This window comes from Nuphar pumila, chromosome 17, assembly GCF_984573655.1.
Source record: "Nuphar pumila chromosome 17, dmNupPumi1.hap1.1, whole genome shotgun sequence".
NCBI lineage: Eukaryota > Viridiplantae > Streptophyta > Magnoliopsida > Nymphaeales > Nymphaeaceae > Nuphar > Nuphar pumila.
This window is the reverse complement of record NC_143265.1, coordinates 51,859,136-51,881,259: the sequence shown is the minus strand read 5'-3', so window position 1 is coordinate 51,881,259 and position 22,124 is coordinate 51,859,136. Positions and strand designations below refer to the sequence as shown.

General features: G+C 35.1%; 1 protein-coding gene across 1 annotated transcript in view; it reads left to right on the top strand.

Annotated features, from left to right (window-relative positions):
- Window positions 1-12,056: 12,056 nt before the first annotated feature.
- Window positions 12,057-22,124, top strand: part of LOC149811959 (cullin-3A-like) — a 64,469-nt gene continuing 54,401 nt past the window's right edge. Inside the window, exon 1 of the mRNA XM_089992618.1 lies at window positions 12,057-12,504. Within this exon, the coding sequence (XP_089848744.1) occupies window positions 12,344-12,504 (161 nt within the window). The 5' untranslated portion in view covers window positions 12,057-12,343. The remainder of the gene's footprint in view (window positions 12,505-22,124) is intronic.

Below are 22,124 nucleotides of genomic sequence, written 5' to 3'. Positions count from 1 at the left end.
CAGTTTTCCCTGTGCTATCCTTGCATGGTTTACATTTGTCAGTGCTCAGGGAATAATTTGTGTTCTTCAAAACTTTGGCATTATAAAATCCTATCTCCTAGCATTTGCTAAACTTATGTCTGATTCCATCACCCATCACCATCTGCCTCCTTCAACACAACATTTATTTGTTGTATCCTTGCTCATGGTATATGGTGACCCAAGTCCATCTCTTGATGAATATTGGTTTAAGGTTGTAAAATTCATTACAGTATTGCTAAGTTTGGAGAGTGAAGGTATTGCGAAGAAGCCATACGCCATATATAGATAATGCCATCCAGTCAGAGAGTTTCCTGCTGCTATTTGTGAGAAGACCTATATATATGTGTTGAATGGGCAATAATGTCATGTCCAGAAACAGACAAAATTTTCCGGTAAAAAAAAAAGAGAAAAGAGAAGAGAAAAAGGGTGGGGAATGTGAGCCTGGTTGCCAGCCTTCAAACCATGACTTGCAGCATTCTGCATATATTAGGACTTGATTAAATGATTACCTTGCCTCATGGTTGTCAGCGGTAAGCTTCTGGTTCCCGTTCATTTGATTTCTCTAAAAATGGGATATGCATCTTCTGAAATATGGGGTATTAGCCCTTGGATAGCCATTATTGTATATTCAGACATATGGATGAGGGCTTCAGTCATAGCAGAATTATAACTTGTTCAGCCCTCACATTTATATGCCTTGGGAAAGAGAGCCATACCTATAGTTTTGATATACCACTTTTTTTTTTCTCTTTCTTTTGTTTTGTTTGTTTATGTTCATATCTGTACTAGCCATTGAATGTTTTACCATCTGTCTTAAGTCAAAAAAATTACTGAATATTGCTGATGTTAAATCGACCATTTTATTCCAGTTGCAGGAATCTTCAATGATTATTGTTAAAGTAATCTGATAATTACTGAACTGCGTCTATGTGCATGGTCTTTCCGAAAGGAATTTGATAACTGATCTCCAGTAGAGCATATTTCGTATTCGTCAGCAGCTGCTACAAGGAACAACTATATCTGTGTTTGGCAGCAGATTCATAGCATGTTATATCTGTGTTTTGACATCTGATATTTTTTTTTCTTTTTTTTTTATCACATATGAGCCCCATTATGATTTCTCTAAGTTAGAAAGTAGAGTATTAGGTAACCTGCATGTATAAATAAATAAATTGGTGCTGAGCACTAAAGGTTGATATAGATTGTGTTGGGTGGCCTCTTACAGTCAGCACATACATTAACAGTTAATGTGCTGGCATTATGTAGTATGTATTAATATAGGCTAACAGTTAGTCTGTGCTATTATGTTAACAAATCAGTAGGTTAGCGAGTCTGCATCAGTATATAGGTCAGTCTTGGCTCGACAACATGCATTAATCTATATTAGATATTATGTGTTAGTAAATTCAATCAGGTACAATTAGAGGTAAGAATATATCAGTAATTCTGTACTAACAATGTATCAGTGTTGAGCAAAATAGTGTCGATGTGTGAGGTTAGCATATGTTGTCTATTGAAATTGGAGTGTCAGTTTGCATGCATGATTGGTCAATATAGGTTGTGTTGATATAGGTGTTGGTGGGTAGTGTACATCAACACCCTAATATTCAGTTATAGGTCATATTGATATAACTTGTCTGGCATATCATTAGACCATTTTTACACAGTCACTGCATTCCTGATTGAGTACCACCTGCTACACTTGTGCCTTCTGCAGCGTCACATGTTCAAAGCACACTACCTTCCTCACTAGATATCTCCCATATCCCTCATAGTACACACACACATTGTGTGCATACTCCACTAGTTGTACCTATAGCCTATACATAAGCATTTGCCATTCCCCTGTTCCCTGCTACAAACCACCAATGTCCCACTATCATTAGCTACAGCAGTATCACCTCGATACCCTGCACATACCCCATCTTCATTCACAGCCCTGTACCCCACTAATATTCCACCAACATATCCCATTTGAAAGCCCCTATATATTCTCTGCAAAGCTATCATTCACATCTCATCGTACATATTATTCTATATGCATCTGCATCAAGATATTGGCATCTATGTTAAAACCCAAACATGTATTCTGCATTCATATACATATCCTTCATATATATAGATATATATTGCGTGTATGGATGCACGCAGGCTCTTGATGTTTTATTTGTCCATCATTTATATCTTCCATCATATACTAACTTGGAATTCTGCAGGAATTGTTGAAGTTCCTTCCTAGATTCAGAACTTTATCATTTTAAACTTCGATTTCAAATAATGTAATAGTTAGATCTTAAATGAGAATCTACATTTCCTGCTTTAGGTAGAATGAATGAGCATTGTGAACATCATGAATAACTTGTTTTCATGCATTTTTTTTTATTTATTCCTCAAATTCTCACAAATGGCAACACGAATGGCACATGCACCATTTCATAAGAGGTAATTAATCCTAAGTTGATGATTTACATCAATGGCCATAGTCAGGATGTAAACAAGACTTAGTGTTTTTATCTTTTATAAAATACCACTGGATCCACACTGGATCCTTTTAAAAAATCATCATATTTTCTTTAAAAACTTTCCTCTTTTATCAGAACTTAATTTAAAATTAACTCAATATATATACCAATGGCCATAGTCAGGGTATATTGAGAGTTAATTTCATTTTAAATTTTATAAAAGCACCAAAAATGTATTTTATTCTTCACTTGAATTTAAATGTAGTTATTATATAATATATTCAATGACCATAGTCAGGGATATATTATATCTTCAACTTCATTCTTAATTCATTTAAAGAATGGAATAGCTTTTTCAAAATCCAATTTCAAATTCTTTAAATTCATTTCATCAGTTAGGATAGAATTGCATCATATTTTCAAAAATTCCTTTTCAAAATCAAAGTGATTGTGAATATCCCTTCTTCAAATATTTCAAATTCATCAATTCTATTTTATCTTCAAAGTCTAAATTTTGACTTTGAAACCAAATTCAAAGTTCAATTTAACTTTGAAATTCTTGATTCATTTTCTAAATTCCAAATTCGACTTTCAAATTCAAAGTCCAATTTGACTTTGAAATTTATTCTCAAATCAATTTTGAAATTCCAAAATCCAAAGTTAAAACTTAATCCCAACTTGGATCCAGATTTCCAAGTATAAATCCAATTCACCTTGAATCTCAGATTTCAGATCCAAAATCATTCTAGAATCCAGATCCCCATTCTACATTGGATCTCAGGCTTAAGATCTGAATTCCATTTAGGATCTAGATCCCAATTCTACATTGGATCTTAGATTACAGATCCAAATTTCATTTAGGATCCAGAACCCAGTTCTACTTTGGATCTCAGATTTCAGATCCAAAATCCATTTTAGAATCCAGATCCCAATTCTACTTTGGATCTCAGACTTCAGATCCAAATCCATTCTAGGATCCAGAACCTAATTCTACCTTGGATCTCAGATTCAGATCCAAAATCTATTTTAGGATCCAGAACCCAATTCTACTTTGGATCTCATGAAATTCCACTAGAGGGGGGTGAATAGTGAAATCCGATGCAGATCGATAAAATAAAAAATAAGGCAATAAGGCACGACACAATAAACACAGGATTTATAACGGTTCGGCCGAGTTACTGACCTACATCCAGTCCCCAAGTAAAACACTTGAGCCTTCCACTATAACATCCGAGTCACCGGATAAATAGTACAACACCCTCTTCCTCAGAGGTCTACTTCTCTCAACAGAGAAGGGAAACACCCTCTTCCTCAGAGGTCTACTTCTCTCAACAGAGAAGGGAAACACCCTCTTCCCAAGAGGTCTACTTCTCTCAACAGAGAAGGGAAACACCCTCTTTCACAGAGGTCTACTTCTCTCAACAGAGAAGGGATACAACAAAGATCAGAAAGTTACAACACTTTCCTATAGAACCTTCAGAATGATATGCAGAGTATGAATGCACGTATGAAGATTCTCAGAATGATCTTTTTCTTTTCTTACACACTCTTGTATTTTTCTGAGAGCTTTTCTTGACTTTTTCTCTTTCTTTTTCTCTTTTTTTTTCTAAGCTCTTTTCTCAGAGTGTCAAGCAGGAATTTTTCTCGTTGAAAGCTTGCTTGTATTTTCACACTGTTTTGTTTGTATATATAGTCTTTAGAAAACTAGTCGTTGTCTTTTTGAAATGATTGTCCTTTTGGGATATGAGAAGTCAGGTCATTTCAAAAACAACTTAGTGTGAAAAGATAAGTGTACTATATTGCTTTTTCAAAAAGTTTTCTTTCCATACGAAGCATTTTTGGAATACACTATTCGTTGGTGTATTTTAAAATGAGTTATTTTTTGTATTAGGTCTTTTCTCATACTAAATGTTCTGTAGTATTTTTGAACGTTGAAGTGTAGTTTTGTCTTTATTCTAATTAATGATTTGAGGTACATAAGTACTTCTTTACTTTAAATGAGTGTAAGTACAATGAGTGTTTTGAGATATTTGTTTGTACATAGTCATGTCAAGTGTTTTCTTTATGTTGTGGTTTTCAAAGTCTTCAGAGAGAATGAGGACTACAAGAAAGTCGACATTCTTTGAGAAGGATATTAACAAGGATTTCTTACAGGAGGTATTTAATGCTTGTACAAAGAGAATGATGACTTCAAGTAAGTCGACATTCTATGGTTTTGTAAAAAGGTAACTAGAGTCTTTTCAAAACATATTATATTTGTATTTTATGTTTATGAGTAAGTCGACATTCTATGGGTTTGTAAAAAAGTAACTAAAGTCTTTTCAACATATATTATATTTGTATTTAATGTTTATGAGTAAGTCGACATTCTTGAGTGTGGGTTTTATTTATAAATAAATAGACATTTCTCAAATGCTTTTTGAGGTGACATTTAATGCTTAAAGAAATAAATGGTCATTTCTTATTTTAATAAAATAATATTTATTTTCTCAAATCGTCAATTCTAAAATGAATGGTTGTGAAGTACACTAAATGCTTGAGTAATACTTATATTACAAATAGTCATTTCTCAAATAAATGCTTGTGTATTATCTTTTCATAATTTGTCTTTTCTTACATAAATGTTTATGTATTATGAACCAAAATTTCTTACGTAAATGTTTGTGTATTATGAACTAATGCATTTTGTCTTTTCTTACATAAATGCTTATGTATTATGAACCAATACATCTTTTCACATTTTGTCTTTTCTTACATAAATGCTTATGTATTATGAACCAAAATTTCTTACGTAAATGTGTATTATGAATTAATTCATTTTGTCTTTTTCTTTCATATTTGAAATCATTAGCTTTTATATCTTTTCAAGTTGTCTTTTTCATAAATGCATGTTAGAAGGTACAATTAATGCTTTTGAAATCATGAGCTATTGTATCATGTCAAAATGTCTTTTTCATAAATGCTTGTAAGAAAGTACAATTAATGCTTTTGAAATCATGAGCTATTATATCTTGTCAAAATGTCTTTTTCATAAATGCTTGTAGGAAGTACAATGATTTGTTTCAAAAAGGTGATTTTGAAATGCTATAATATACATAACGTATCCTTTTATGAAAGCTTAACTTTTTGTAAATAAATGGCTTGTATGATTTCAAAGCATATAGTCTAATATGAAATATGCATGCTTCTGAAGGTTCTGTTACATATGACTCTAAAGAAGAAAAAATCTTCATCTTGAGGTAGCCGATCTTCTTGAATAATCTTTATGAATGTATGGCCCATCAAGCTTTTTCTTCAAAGTAGTATGATTGCATCAAATAGTTGCACTTGATCAAGTTGTCTTCACTCTTCTTAAGTGAAATAACCTTGCATCAAATACTCTTTAAATACATAGCACATCATATCCAGTCATAATATAACATATTCAGTTTCACATATGAAAGCATATCATATTTATCGTATCTCATGAAAGCATATCATATTTATCATGTATCATCAAAACATAGTTTCTCAACATCTCAGACTTCAGATCCAATTCCATCTTAGGATCCAGAATCCAACTTCCACTTTTGGATCTCAGACTTCAGATCCAATTTCATTCTGTGATCCATAATCCAACTTCATCTTGGATCTCAAATTACAGATCCAAATTCCATTTAGGATCCAAAACCCAACTTTACTTTGGATCTCAGACTTCAGATCCCAATTTCATCTTGGATTCCAAATCTTGAATCCAATTCCATTCAAAATTTCAGATTCAAATTACATCTTGATTCCAAAATCCAATTCCATTTTCATCTCAAATTTCAGATTCAATTCCCATTTGCAAGTTCTAAATCCAGAATTCAAATTCAAAATCTCAATTCTATTTAGAATCCATACTTTAGATTCAAATTCCATTTTAAAAGTTCCAGATGCCAAATCAACTTCTATTCTCAATTTCAAATCTTAAAATCCAATTCCATTTTTTTCAGATTTCAAATCCGATTCCTATTTTTGGGTTCTAAAGTCTAAAATTCAACTTTGGACTCTATTTAGAGTCCAAACTTTGGATTCAAATTTCATCTTGAATTCCAACTTTCAAATCAATTATATTTCTCAATTCTATTTAGACTTCCCACATTCTGATTTCAAACTTCAAAAGTTAGAATTCAATTCCATTTCATCTTTATTCTAATTCAAAGTCCATTTACGACTCTGAAGTTTCCTTCCTTCTCCTTTATCTCAGCTTTAAAATCATTTCTCTTAAAGATCCAAATCTATTTTTCCAAGCTCTGATTGTTCCAAAAACTTAGAACTTTAAATCTTAAAAGTTCTAAGTTAGAAACCATTTCTTCACTCTATCATCATTTTCATCTCAGAAACACTTGGAAAATTTCAAAAATCATTTTCAAAAGAGAGCATACATCTTTATATTGCACAAGCATGATTCTTTGTGCATTTAGACTTGGAATAGATTCTTAAATAATTTTGTTAGCAAAGCAAAAGGCATAAATTGGACCCTTGGTTCGATTAACCCTGGTAAAGGCGTCAGGAACGGTCAAACCTCGTACCGACGAGCGGATCCCGTCTCCCAGTTTTCTTGCAAATATTTCAAAACGGAGGTGAGTTATTTTCTCAAATACTTTCAAAATTAAGGTCAAGTGAGACCCCGCAAAAGAATTCCTCTTCTTTTCTTTTCTTTTCTCTTCTCTCTTTTATTTTTCTCCCTTCAAAAAGGAAGAAAATAGAGGTTAGAAAAGGAAAAGAGAAGGAAGAGAGAGAAACCACAAGAGAAAAATTTTTGCGATGATCACAAGACCCGATTTATTATGAATCATACCTGATTTTTTACTAGCAGCTTAGTTAAAATTGCGTAAAAAAACTCTAATTTTTGGTCAAATAAGGACTTTGACCCTCATTTGATTAAAATATTCAAGGCATGTACGCCTCGGATTGAGGCGCGCCTCGAGACTCTTTTTTTAAATATTTTTTTTTAAAATTTTGTGACTGATAAAATCCGTCGCTAATATTTAGCGATGAATTTTTGATGGTTTACGACAGATTATATTCTGTCACTATTTTAGCTACGGAATTAGCGATGAAATATAATCCGTCGTAAACCCAAATCTGTTCTTATTTAGCGACGGACATGATCCATCGCTAATACATCACAAATTAGTAATGGAAGTAGCGACAAAAAAGTTCCGTCGCTAATTAGCGACCACGATTATGCGATGGACGATATCTGTCACTACTCCATCGCCATTCTGTCGCTAAACTGTTTAGCGACGGATATCATCCATCGTTAATCCACATTTTTATTATAGTGGCATACATATGTTGTATATATACATATGTATTGATATGTATAAGTACATATATGTATATAAGTGTGGAGTTTTTAAAAAATTAAAATCTAGTTTTTTTATTGCACTATGAGATTTATTCAGGTAATTCAGGCATAATCGATTGGTCAAAAAGCAGTTGTGTGAAGGATCACAAACTGATCCACTTATGGATCAATTTTGATCAATTAAGGAATAGCCTGACTAGACCTCATTGGGTTGGGTCGGTTCAGTTCCTAACAAAGAAAAAAAAAGATTAAGATTACACAATTTACGAAAACACCAAAAATGTTTTATGAGAAAACTGTTTTCATGGTAAAAGTTGTCTTGTTCGTCAAGGTGGTTGTGTGTGTGTGTGTGACTGTCATAGTCATGATCACATGCTGATAACATGTCAATTTAATATGGGTAATGATGTGTACCATCGACCATGGATTTAGACCATGACGATGATGTGAAATTAGAAAAAAAAGCATTTCCAAAAATAATTTATGTGAAAAATGTTTTTGAAATCATGTATGTATTTCTCAAATCTTCATCCTTAGGCGTATTAGAGTCATCCTTGTCATACATATTGATGTTGTGAAACTTATATGCTTATGAGTATGCATGCATTCAGTCCGTCATGACTGAAAAAAAATGATGAGAAAAAACACTTCATGATGTTTGTTTCTGAAAACCAAATCGGTTTTTGAAAGAACATACATGTGATTTTCATTTCAAAACCATTGGTGACCTTGAATAAATCAAAATTGGAGTTTTGTTTAAACCCAACCCATAAAAAGAAAAGAAAAGAAAATAAAAAATTTACAGGTTTTTTTTTTAAAGAATTAGTGAAAAGAAAATAAGAAACATATGTTAGTGGTTTCACCCGAATGTGTTATTCCTGCCTGTGTATGTAAAATATGACATTAGTCCAGTAAATCGATCGTATCTTTCTCGTTTGAAGAAGTTTTTATGAATGGTTTGCAGTGTTGAAAAGTTTACAAAATTTCTCATATTGTATAGAAGTTTGATCTTTGTTCTCAGATTGTGCACAAAATAGTGATAGTCAAAACAACAAAGTATGTATAAGCTTAAATTGATCGTATTTTCCTTGTCCGAAGAAGTTTTTATGAATGGTTTGTGGCATTGGAAAACTGATAAAATTTTGCACATTTTATAAAAAAATGATCTCTATTATCAGAGTGTGCACATAACAGTGACAGTTGAAACAACAAAGCAGATACATGCCTAAGTGAGTCCCAAACCGGTGATGGACTGGTTAAGCAATGCATGGAGTGAATGTATGATCTGAGCCTATGTTTTTAAATGCTAAATGAACATGCAGATGCAACATATAATGTTGTGTTTATGCAGATGTTAAGTGCCTAAAGGGGCATGACACAAAAAGGCTCATTTTTACATGCTTACATTGAATGCACACTGCTATTGAAGTGCATATTTTGTGCATTATCTTGAATGACCTCTCATCTCATGTGCCATCCCTAGGACATTAACTTGGATCTAAGATATAATCCTGAACTACAATCACATCCAACAAATCAATTCTCCACCCTTATATTATTTGAAATTTGCAAATTTGGTAGGACCAAAAAAAGTTTATTCCTTTCCTCTTATTTTCTAAATTTTAAAAATTGGGTAGTCAATTTTGCAAACCACGATCCTTTCTTGAGCACTCAACCAAGTCATCAGTGACCCGTGACTTGTTTGGGTTAGATGAGTCAACATTGGGACTCAGCTAATTGCAGTAGTACATTAACAAGTTTGATATAAATTCAGCTCCGCGAGCCAAGCCATGAGTTGCTTGTGAAGGACACTTGAGCTGGGCACAAACAAGAGTGCTTGGGCTCAGCTCAGTTTGTCTAGGCTTATTCAAGATAATATGCACGTATACATTTTATATACTCTGGGGCTGTGCCTTGGAAAGGTGGTCGGGATGTTCGCTTTCTATTTTCATTAGTTTTTAAAAAGATATATTTGTTTTTAATGAGACAACTTGAACTTGTGTCTTCTAGCTCGGCTCGTTATGAGTTTGGGTTCAGCTTGGCTCATTAGGGGCTCGAACTTGGTCCCATCCTCGTTGGGCCTAGATCGATAGCTCAAGCTCAGCTCGTCGGCCTAGTTTTTTTTTTTTTAACGGCATCGGCCTAGTTATTTCAGCCCAATCCCCAAGTCAAAATTGGCCTACCGCATACTTAGTTTGAAGGTTACCAGTTATGCCTTGTCAGTTGTCATTACATAATGATTGGTGGCAAAGTTCCAAATCATACAATTATAGGTTGATGAATGCTAGATCAAAGACTTTTGATGCTTTTACCTGTCTTCATTTTGTTTGTCTGACAGAATTACAGGGGAATGAATCATGTTATGGGTTGGAGCTCCACTCCCATCTATAGGAATGCAAATGGTTTGAATTCAAGTCGAATGTAAGCTAATACTATATCCAACCAATCAGATGTTGGCTACACAGATTCTAATTCATATTCAGAATCCGCTGTGGAAATCTCACACCAAATCTTCTTTTTTTTTTACATGTAATATTTGTCAAATTCAGATCTTCATCAAATTTGGCAGCAAAAAATCAAGACATGGTTTTGGCTTACCAAACACAACTAAATGAAGTCGGAATTGGATAAAATCTTAGCCATTTACACTGTAGTGTGCCTCTAACATATAGTATGGATGTAAACTGGTCAGATTTAGTTTGAATGGCAACATTACTGAATCTTGCATGATCCGATATGACCAACAGGGCTTCTGCTAAATCTAAATCTGACTAGCTTAAATAACTAATCCGAGGTGCCTTCTACAATAAATAGAAATTGGTTTTGGATTCATATTCAGATATAAAATGGCAAACTAAATCCGAATTCCATCAGTAATATGTAATCTGATGTTACTTTCATCACCAAATTCCACTGAAAGAATTTGATTTCCATTAATTATGTGACTCAAATATGAACCTTTGATATCCCTAAACAGTAACAATCCAGATCTCACATGTTACCTGGTTAATGTAAAGTGGTCAACTGTGCAGTCAGGCTGAACATGGGAAAATAATAAGTATGTTTGAAGAAAAGGATTACGATCTGCTGCTGCTCTGCCACATGCAAAAATCGTACACTTTTGTTTTTTTACTTTTACCATCATCATCATCATCATCATCATCATCATCATCATCATTTTGTCATTAATTAATTGAATACCCCTACAATACAATGCATATGCAGCAGCACCAGGAAGATGGCTGGGAGGGCATATATCAGATTATCTTTTTAGAAGCTCTAGTGACTATCAAGCCCTTTTTACTAAAAATATATTTAATAAAAAAAAAAAAACAGAGTTTTGAATACATGAGCAGAAATGTGGGTCCCACGATAAACATATTGACGGTCGATTCTCAATTTAGACAGTCTTGATTACTTGGCATGCTCAACAAGGACTACAAATACGAGTGTTTTCTTTCTTCAGACGTATTTCTTGTATAGTTTTTTTTTTTTCAGTTTTTTTACAAAAGCTTTTATTGGAAATACCATTGCTAACCGCAAGTTAGAAAATAGAATGAACATGACCAATTTACTGTTTATTTAACACATCTGCCCTTTGTCTCCTTAAAAATTAGGCGTTTGATTTTTCAGGCTACAACTTACATGGTGACTGATTTTTTAGTGACGATTACATGACCAAGGCGGCTAATTTGTTAGGCTATAAAATGGTAAAACTGAACAAAAAAAATCAAATGATCATGTTTGGCATATTTTGAGTAGTGAATTGATCATGTTTGACCAGTCTCCACCCAAACAAGGTTTGGTGACAAAAGTGAGTACCATCTACATCTACGGCATTTTTGTTTTTTTGTTTTTATTAAAGTAATTCTCACCAATATAAATTTGTATTGTTTGGTGCTTAACTTTAACGGTCAATGAAACGGCTATGATTTATTTGATACATAATGGAGATCCCATCCCATTGGATAAACAGACGAACGCCACCAAACCAAACGAACGCCATTGTAAAATGGATCAATAAGCTTTTCACAATGTTTACAATGCTTAATATGATAGACATCATGCTCATGAAATAGTTCCACCTTGGCTACAAAACATGGTCCAGTAAGCTCGATCAAATTAATCGTAGCATGATAAATGCATAAAACGTCATGTACAAATAAAAACCATGTTAATATTTTTTTTTAGGATGAAGAAAGGGAAGAACTATAAGTAGCAACAAATGGAGCAAGCGAAGGGGCTTTGGCATACCTGTGGGAACAGGAGCAACAAAAACATTATTGCTTAAATAAGCGGCAACTCCCTCCCCCGCCCATTTGCGTATTCCCCCAATCTCTCTCTCTCTCTCTCTCTCACCACAACGATCCGCAACCCCAATTCTCTCTCTCTCTCTCATTTTTTCGGAGATTGGCCGATCACCAACAAATCTTTTCGATCGAGACTCGGTTTTCTTTTTCTTCGATTTCTCCGTTTTTTTATTTGGGGCTCGGGATTTGGGGTTTCGATTCGGTGGGGAGCGAGGATGAGTGCTCCGAAGAAGAAGAATTTTAAGATCGAGCCCTTCAAACACAGGGTGGAGATGGACCCCAAGTACGCAGAGAAGACGTGGAAGCTGCTGGAGCACGCCATTCATGAGATTTACAATCACAACGCTAGCGGTTTAAGCTTCGAAGAACTCTATCGGTATACCTCTTTTCCCCTTCTTTGTGTTCACAAATCGTTGTTTTTTTATCCCCACGATCGATTTCTTGGGTTTTCACTCAGACTCTTGGCACTTGGATGATGTTTCTATTTTGTTTAAGCATTTTGATTTTGTGGGCATTCTTTTTGCTAATTTCTTTTTCCTTCTCGGATCATCTTTCGCATATTTTCTGTTAATCGGTTTCTTAAATATGCAGGAGGGTGTTTTTTTTAAATGTTATATGCCGAATGTTGCCATCGTTCGAGTGTAGGGAATCATTACTTTGGTTGGTCTTTTTAGTTTCTGGTAATCTACTTTTTTAGTCTGGAAATTAAACGTATACACCACATGTTCGTCGGTTAAAAGAGGTGTTGAAATATAGTAAATTTTGCAACTAAGTTTAAATCCAGGGTTGCTATTATTTTGGGGATCTTTTCCAAAATTGATGTGGCATGAACTGAATATAACATGTAAGCACATATATTTGTGTTATTGAGGGACTGAGTGGAACATTTGTGGGTGATTGTACTGAATTTTGATGCAAAAAGGAGCTGTAACAAGAAGTCATACCTGAGCGAGGAAGCAAATGGGAAGCTATACCTGAGGAGGGATGAAAGTCTGAGAGCCTCTGTCAGATTTGTCTGGTTGAGTCAATATCATCTGAAAGCCTACTAGCCTACATATCATGTAGCTTCATATTTTCATGTCTAATACTCTGACTTTCTCATCTTAGGGTGCAGTTATTCATGAAATTGAAACATCCATCGGTAATCCTATGAATTGTATCTCCATGCGCATGTCTCTTAGGCGGGCTCATCAGTGAGAATACTAAGGGCACGTTTGCTTTGCACTGTGATTCTTGATCACAATCACAGAAGAGTCACAAAGCTACACAAACATGAGAATGTGTAGACTGTGATTCTGAAATCTCAGCTGTGAAGCTTCAGACCTTTTAACCTTTTAACCTGTAACCAACAATCACAGGTTGAGGAATCCCAGCTAAGAACCATAAGCTAAGGAATCACAGGTCTAACCAAAATGAACGTGCCTGAGCCTATAAACATTTCCTTTTAAAGGTCTTGTAAAGTAGTTTGCCAGATTCGGTGCAATAACCTCAGTTTTAACTTTTAAGCCTGGATAGGTCTGTCACCAAACAAGCTCATGATCAGGTGAAACTTTTATTGACAGTGAGTATTCTGCAATTGTAGGGCGTTGGTTTTCATAGTAAATGTATGATTTTCTCCAAGGGCCAAAACAAGGGGAGGAGCCCTCCTATCCAAACCAAACACAACACTTTCCCTGCACTAGGCTGGTTACTATAAACTTTTGGATTTTTCTATACCTTTCGCATCCTTTTGGCTAAGAATAAAAGTCTGTTCTTTTCAGTTTATTAAGCTGGTGGCCTTTTTCCTTATTATTATCATTCTGCTAAAAGCATGGGGCTCCAGTATTGTTGTTCCTTTGCGGTAGCTATTGAAGCATCCTTTGGGATTGATGTTGGTGAGTAAGCAACTCCATACTTGATCAATCAATCCCTAGGGCCAAATCTTTGCACTCGAAAAAGTCTCAGCCACCTTGATTGGCAGAAGCAGGACACAAGGATGTGGTTCTAAAATGCCAGTTTGAAATAGACAAAGCAACTATGTTTAGGTTCTGCTTTTACATGAAATTTCATTTGAAGTTTATTTCCAATTAGATTCAATTTTATAGGTCACACTGGAGCCATAATATAAGTTTTAGTTATAATTATAAAAGGTAAATTGAAACTTGAGATATCTACAGTTTTCCCACAGACCTCTTATCCTAGGTGGAGACTCCACACTTCGAAATTTGCAAAAGGTCCAGCTCTTGGGGGGAGAGCAAGTGTCATATGTAGCCCTGTTATTTTCTTCGTTGGAGAATTGATATTCTACAAATGGAGGTCCAAATCTACAGAGGACAAAAATTGTTAGATACAGCCTAGTCTTACAGATAGCAAGCGAAGGATTTAATGCCTTGGTGATGAAAGTGCTTGACCTGGGTTTTATCGAAGGAATTCAACTTCTAGGTGTACCACAGCTAACATGTTTGTTTTTGCTGATGACAACCTGATTTTTTGTGCTCAGATATGGCATTGGTTGGTTTTGTTGAAAATATTTGCAATACCATTGAGCTTAAAAAATCAACAAAGATAAGTTCGGCCTGTTTGTTTTCAATGTGGAAGAACATTAATACAATGTGTTTGGTAGGGTTCATTGACGGGTAATGCTGAAAATGGGGATGTTTAAAGTGAAACATTGGGCATCAATTGAGAATAAGATTAGCAGAATAGCACAAAATTGGTTTGCGGGTTATTTACTTTTAGCAGGCAGAATTCTTCTTATAAAACATCCCTTCATACGTGCTTTCAATTGTAGAAAATACTAAATACCTATAAAAATGTAGAGCTATTGGAAAATATATTTTTGAGGTTTCCTTGAAAATTGTCCCAAAGAGAAAAACAATTACATTTGGTTTAATGGAAACAAGTAACTCTCCAGCCTCTTCAGGTGCATGGGGATTAGGAAAATTTGACTGATGGATGAGTTTTTCCTAGCAAAATGGTGGTGACTAAATGGATGGTGGTGCAAACCTATCAAGCATAAATATGCCTGGAGGGTCCTTCCCTTGAAATTGGGGGAAAATGCCAAGTTGGAGAATTTCAGGAATATTGAGAGGTTTGGTGGCCATCTTGAATAAATTCTATATTTTTGTACAAAGATAGGAGATGGATCTCAGGTTGAGTTTTGGAAAGACAAATTGTTAGGATTGGAGCCTTTTACAAGTTACAAGTAGATACCTACTTGCCGGCCGCAAATAAGCAATCATCAGTCGCTGACTGTTATGTAGGAAATGGTGTACGATATAAATTGGAGGAGGAACTGAGTCAATGGAAGGGGAAATTTGATACAACAGCTGTCTGATATAAAATGATAGTGCTGCAAAGGACAGATTATACTTGGAATGTGGCAAAAGTAGAATTTTTAAGGTGATATGGGGATCAAGTCCTTCGAGGAGGGCCTTTTTTTCCCCTCATGGTTGACATCTCTTGACAGAGCACCCAAATATACCTGAGAAAAATGTTTTCAATTAACTGTTTGTCAGATTTTGTGTGAAAGGGATGAAGAATCTACTTGTCAGCTATATTAGCTGTTCTTCTTTCAAAGATTGTATTTGCTGTCTTGTTCAGAGTTCCCTTTGGAATATAATAGCATAGAGGACTTGAGACGAGTTATTATTTGATGAATTGGCTAAGAATTAAAAGAAGATGGAATAAAAAATTGGCAATGATGGTGTTCATTTGTGTGGTGGTATGGAATGCGACAAATACCAATGATATTTTGAAAATATCACAAAAATTGTGATGTTTTAGTCACCATTTTAAACAGAAAATCATCATAATATATTCAAACATGATTTAAATGACACCATATTTTCATTTATATCATTTATTTTCAAAAATTCTAATTTTATATTGTATATTATTTATTTTTACTCAGTTTTAATTTTTTCTTCTTTTTTTATTTCCAATTTTTCCAATAAAAAGCGAGAACAATTTTCTCGTGAAAATTTAGCTGTTATTATGCTGTTTAAATTTGTGTCACTATATTAGTATACGTTGTTTGAAACCTAGGTTGTAAGTATCGTATTTTTACCCGTATCGATCGTATCATAAAATATAATAAATTTTTAATGATTTTTTTCAACACCCCCCCCCAAAAAAAAAAATCAAGAAAAATTAGCAAAATTTCTAAAAAAATCATACAACATAAGATAATGATGAATTGCATAAAATACAACCATAAAATCACATATGAACCATGTATGTCTCTATGAGATGCATAAGACATCATCAAACATCAACTCTCTCACAAGAACAATGCAAAATATTAAACATCTTGCAATTAAAAACATGCCACAAGACTCATACTTTCATATTACATAAACAAAAATATTATGACAATAGTTGCACTTGATTTCCAATCAGTTTCCACTCATTACTTGAGTGCCCCATTGCCATGCTGGATCATCTGATGCCATCTTTGTTGGAGTGTGCAACATGATTTCTACCTTGATATAAATCTGTAATTTTTGCGGATCCAACTTTGCGGTAAGTTGGCGGGGGGGGGGGGTTGTAGGAGGGCAATGCCCACCGAGGCAAAATATTTTTGGAGAGTAGCTTTGTAATTTTCCTCACAATAAATATTTTTTACCTTAAACCATTTTTTTGAGTGAAAAAATGGTGGAAATGCACTTTTTTTTTACCCTAACCCACTTCTTCAGGTGAAAAACGGTGGAAATGCACTTCTAATGACCTCTAGACAAATGGAGAAGTCGGCCCTCAAAAGGTATTTAAAACCCAAAATGAAAAAGTAATTTTTGGCATTTTTAAAGTGTACCGAAGGTGTATCGTGTGATACACCCTGTATCGTAAGATATAACACAATACAAGGGTGTATCGTACGATACACTCGATACGAGTATGATACACACTTGTAACGCGATACGAATGTGTATCGTATCACAAAACCCAAAAGTAACGATACGTATCGTACGATACGATACTTATGACATTGTTCAAAACAAATATATATTTTTGAAATGGATTCGTAACACCAATGTTGTATCATATGATACAATTCATAACTTTTAGGTTTTTCGATACAATACACACTCGTATTACGATACAAGTGTTGATCGTACTCGTATCGACTGTATCATATCATATCGTATGATATAAGGTTGATCATATGATATACTAGCGGTGTAAAAGGGGCCAAAACTTATTTTTTAAATTTTGGGTTTTAAAGACCTCTTAAAGGCCGTCTTCCCCATTTGTGTAGAGTCTATTAGAAGGAAACTCACACATCCTAGGAGGGTTGAGAGCAAGAGAGGGATTTTGTGCTTTTCTCGCGTAAGAGTGCATTTTCACTCAAGGAAGTGTGATAAGGTAAAAAAATCCCCATTCTTTGCTTCATTTGCACATGGTTGAATTTGAAGGAGTGTAATCTTCTTTCTTTTTTGATGTTTCATAAGATATTCTTTAATTTTTAGCAAGGTTGTAAAAAGCATATGGTAACTCGTATCGGCCGATATCAAAATAACATACACGTCGATCGTAAAAAATTGCATTTTCACTAAAACATTCTCTAAAAATTAAAAAAAATCCAAAAAAATCATAGAATACAAGATAGATTTAACTAAACATAGATATGTCATTAAACATTCATGATTCAACTAAACATAAATGTCTCATCTCATGTCACAATCAACTAAATATAGGTTTCGTTACACACAAGTTTTGTGACAAAAGATACAAAACAACATCAATCATCTTCACTGTTAAACATCCCACGTTTGGCATCAGAGTTAACATCTTGTTGTGGGCCTTGTGTCTCTTCATTTGGTTTTACTACCACTCCCTGGGCATGTGCCTCTCGTTCCCTAAATTCATATTTTTGATTTCTTCTAAAACAACATGCATTTCAACTCATGCTTCATCTGCAGCCAATGAACATCGTGGCATGTTCTACCAATCCTTGCAATGTGCTCTTTCATGTCGTTTGGGCCCTTGTGAAACACTAAATGGCAAAACCTACATCTCAAAGTAGCACACCCTATATGACCTTCAAAAATCGCACAATAATGCCACTTTGTCTCATCATCACGTTGGGGACGTCAAACCATTAACAAATCTAATCATCACAAGTACAATTGCTTAAGAAAAAATAACATTACATTGAAAAGCCAAAAGGTTTTCAATTCATAATTCATTAAAAAAGTTAAAGTTACAATTTTTAGTTACAAAAACATGTCTACGACCCTATATATAAAAGTTATGTTCACTATCAGACTTCAACTCAATGATTTTCTTCGTTTATTACATCGTTCAATAGCCTGAGATGAATATGGTTCATCTTCTAAATCAGGGACCACCTTTGACAATTTCACTCCGACAATTGTTGCACGTTCTTGTGCCTTTTTTTTATCATCTTTGATAAGACTAGTAAGAATCTCAACACGAATTTCGGTAGGAATGTGATGGGTTCATAATTTTAAGATAGAGTTATGCCCCACAACTTGTCATTTAAATCTATACAATCTTCCGTGCATTAAAAAACCACAAAAGTTACACTTAACTACTTCTTTCAATGGGGAACCCAAGTCGACTATTGTACAATATTTCAATGCGGGATCCTTTGAAAAACATCCTCCAAGACTGCCACCCTCCATCGACCTCTTAGGGCACGAATTACTAAATCTAATCACCACAAATATATAAACCGATGCTCAGTAACATACTTAGACACATATTTTGAGTTCTAACGACACACGAAATGGGTTCAAGGATAAAAATGAAAAAATATCTTCTAAAACATCAAAAAAGAAAGAAGCCTACTCTCCTCTAACTTCATTCACACACAAATGAAGCAAAAAATGAGGATTTTTTTACCTTATCTCACTTGAGTGAACAATGAGTGAAAATGCTCTTACACGAGCAAACTACAAAATCCCTTCCCTTGGGCAAGAATCGGGCCCCAAAATGCTCTCAACACTCCTAGGATGTGAGTTTCCTTCTATTGACCTCTATACAAATGGGGAAGATAACCTTCAAGCTATGTCACATGGGTGCGGGTGCGACACGGGTGCGGCGCAATTTCAAAAATTTTGGACACGGGGACTCGGCTATATATATATTAAAAATAAAATAAAATATATATATATATATATATATATATATATATATATATATATATATATATATATAAGACTCGGTCAAAGTTGTGCCCATTAGGGGACAGGTGATGAGTTGTGAAGGCATTCTGTACACTTTCTTCATACAGGAATAATTCACTTTTGGGCACTTTCTTCATACACTGTAATAATTCACTTTCTTCATACAGGAAAAAACCACAAAAACTTGAGTTGTGCCCATTCTGTACTTAAAACTTGAAAGTGTACAGGTTTTTTAGTTGTGATGGGTTTTTTTCCTTACAGCTGTAGCCCAGAAAATTTTAAAAAAAAAATTTCAAAAAAAAAAAATTTCCAAAAAATGGACCAAAATGACCCTGGGTGCGTTGACCGCACCCAAGGTCGGATTGACCGAGTCCGAGCCGCACCCGTGTCCGCACCCGTGTCGGTGCGTGTCGACACAGGTGCGGCGACCTTGGAGCCGAGTCCGTGTGACATAGCCTTCAAGAGGTTTATAAAACCCAAAACTTAAAAAATAAGTTTCAACTCCTTTTAAAGTGCGTCGCTAGTGTATCGTACAATACACCCTGAATCGTATGGTACAAGGTTGTATTGTACGATACAATCAATACAAGTACGATGCAACCATATTGTGATATGAGTGTGTATCGTATGAAAGAACCTAAAAGTTATGATCCGTATAGTACAATATGATACGATATGATACAATATTATTTTTTACCCTTAATCTCATTTTTTGTGACCTTAGATTTCAAAATGTCTCTAAGCATTTTATTGAGCATTGTTTTACATATTCGTGGTGATTCGATTAGGGCTGTAAACATATCGGATATGGTCAGATATCTGATCTGAATCCGACATATTCTTTCTGATATCCGATCTGAATGTGACATTTTTTTCGGATATGGATCCTTGAAGTAAATTTCGAATGCAGATTCAAACCTCTTCAATCAAATTAATTTTGGATTCGGATCAACATTTTAAGTCGGATCTAGAGTTAATCCGAATCAAAGTCCTATCCGAATGCATTTTTTGCATGTAAATAACATGTTTTGTTCTATTTTTTTTTGTATTCAGTACTACCATATGTATTTTGGATTCAGTTTCAATGAAACATCTTCAGATCTTATTCAGATTCAGATCTAATGTCTGCTGTTCGGATTCAAATTCAGATATGGCAAGATTTGGCCCGAATCCGACTCATTTGCACCTCTAGATTAGATTTAGTAATCCATACCCTAAGAGGTTGATGGAGGGTGACAGTCTTGAAGGATGCCTCTCAATGGATCCCGCATTGAAATTCTGTATAATAGTTGACTTAAGGTCCCCGTCAAAATTAGTTAAGTATAACTTTTGTAGTTTTGTAATATACAAGGGATTTTATAGATTTAAATACCATGTTGTGGGGCATAGTGTTGCACCCTCCTCAAACTTCGGTAGAATCGATTCAGAGTTTGGACCTGAAGGGAGCCCCAAGCTAGCATAAGACATGTACTTAAGTCTAAGCCCGATTGAAGCTAGAGGATCGTGCCTGTGGTTCTTAGCCCTCTGAGGCTGGGAAGGACGTGTTTGGGGTGCAGGTTCTTGCTGGATACGATGGGGTAGAGGCTTAAGGGTAACCGTGGTGTAGGGTTTAAGAGGTTTTGGAAAAAGACCTAAGGAAACAAGGAAATCCGGTAGGCTAAATTGGCTCGGTTGGCTAGTCGGAAAAGGGGTTTCGGTTCACATCTGATCTGAACTGAACTAAGGGCTTGCTGGACACCTAGGGACTCGTGTCAAGATTGTTCGAGGTCAGGGAACAATAAAATAGGTCGTTGGATGACTAGATGTTCAAATAGTGAAAACAAATTTTTTGGTCTAATTGGATAGATGCGGTTTTGGTTTTGGGATTGAGAAAAGCAAGATAATGCAATCTAAGGTCTGGTTACAAGTCTAAGATATTAATATCAGAGGTTTAAAGGGCTGGTTACCTGAGTTAGGCATCAGAGAGGATAGAACAATAGAACCACGACTGTAGAGGCTTCTGAACAACTTTCCCTAGGCAATGTAGCCATCTGGAATATCTGAAGGGATACGTGAAGGGCATGGGCCCTTTGCTCAAGCTGAATCCTATTAAGACTGTATCATAAAACTGAAGTTGGGTCTCTAATATGGATCGGGTTTTCTGTTTCTGATGTAATATGTAATTTTAATGTATTCGGGTATGGATCCAAATCATAATTGATCCAACCCACTTTCTGTTTTTTGTATATAAATACATACATGGAATAGGGCACGACTTCTAAGAGAAAGGAGTCTCCCTTTGTTGCCGCAACCCTTCTTTTCATCCTGCCTCCTTCCTTCTTGTACTTCACGTGTACGGTGGTCCATTCTAACATGGTATCAGAGCACAAGGCCTCTGTGCATTGAATCGTCTCCAAAGGTGTCCAGTGAGACCGACGTTCCAGGTGAGTAGTGCCTTCCAGTTTTCTTCCTCCTCTCTCTTCTACTATCTGAATCCTTCTATTTCTCACTAATATTCTTCTATTTAAGGTCTTGTTATTCTCTTATCTCAATATAGATTTCTGTACCCTCGATCGGGACAGATCTGATCCCAGATCTGATCATTAGATCAGACCCTGTGTGACTGCAAGTCTGTTCACAGATCTGAGCGTTATTCAATTCCAGATCTGATCTTGGAATCAGATCTTGCGTGACTGCAGATCTGACTCCAAATCTGATTGATTAGATCAGATCGTGCGTGATTACCTTTATTGGTTTTGGATCTGAAGACTCCCGAGGCCTGAATATCTCCAGGCGTGATTTCTTTTATCACTTTTGAACATTCTCGTTTGTTTAGATTTGAACCCAAATCTTGCGTGACTGCAGATCTGACTCCAGATCTGATCGT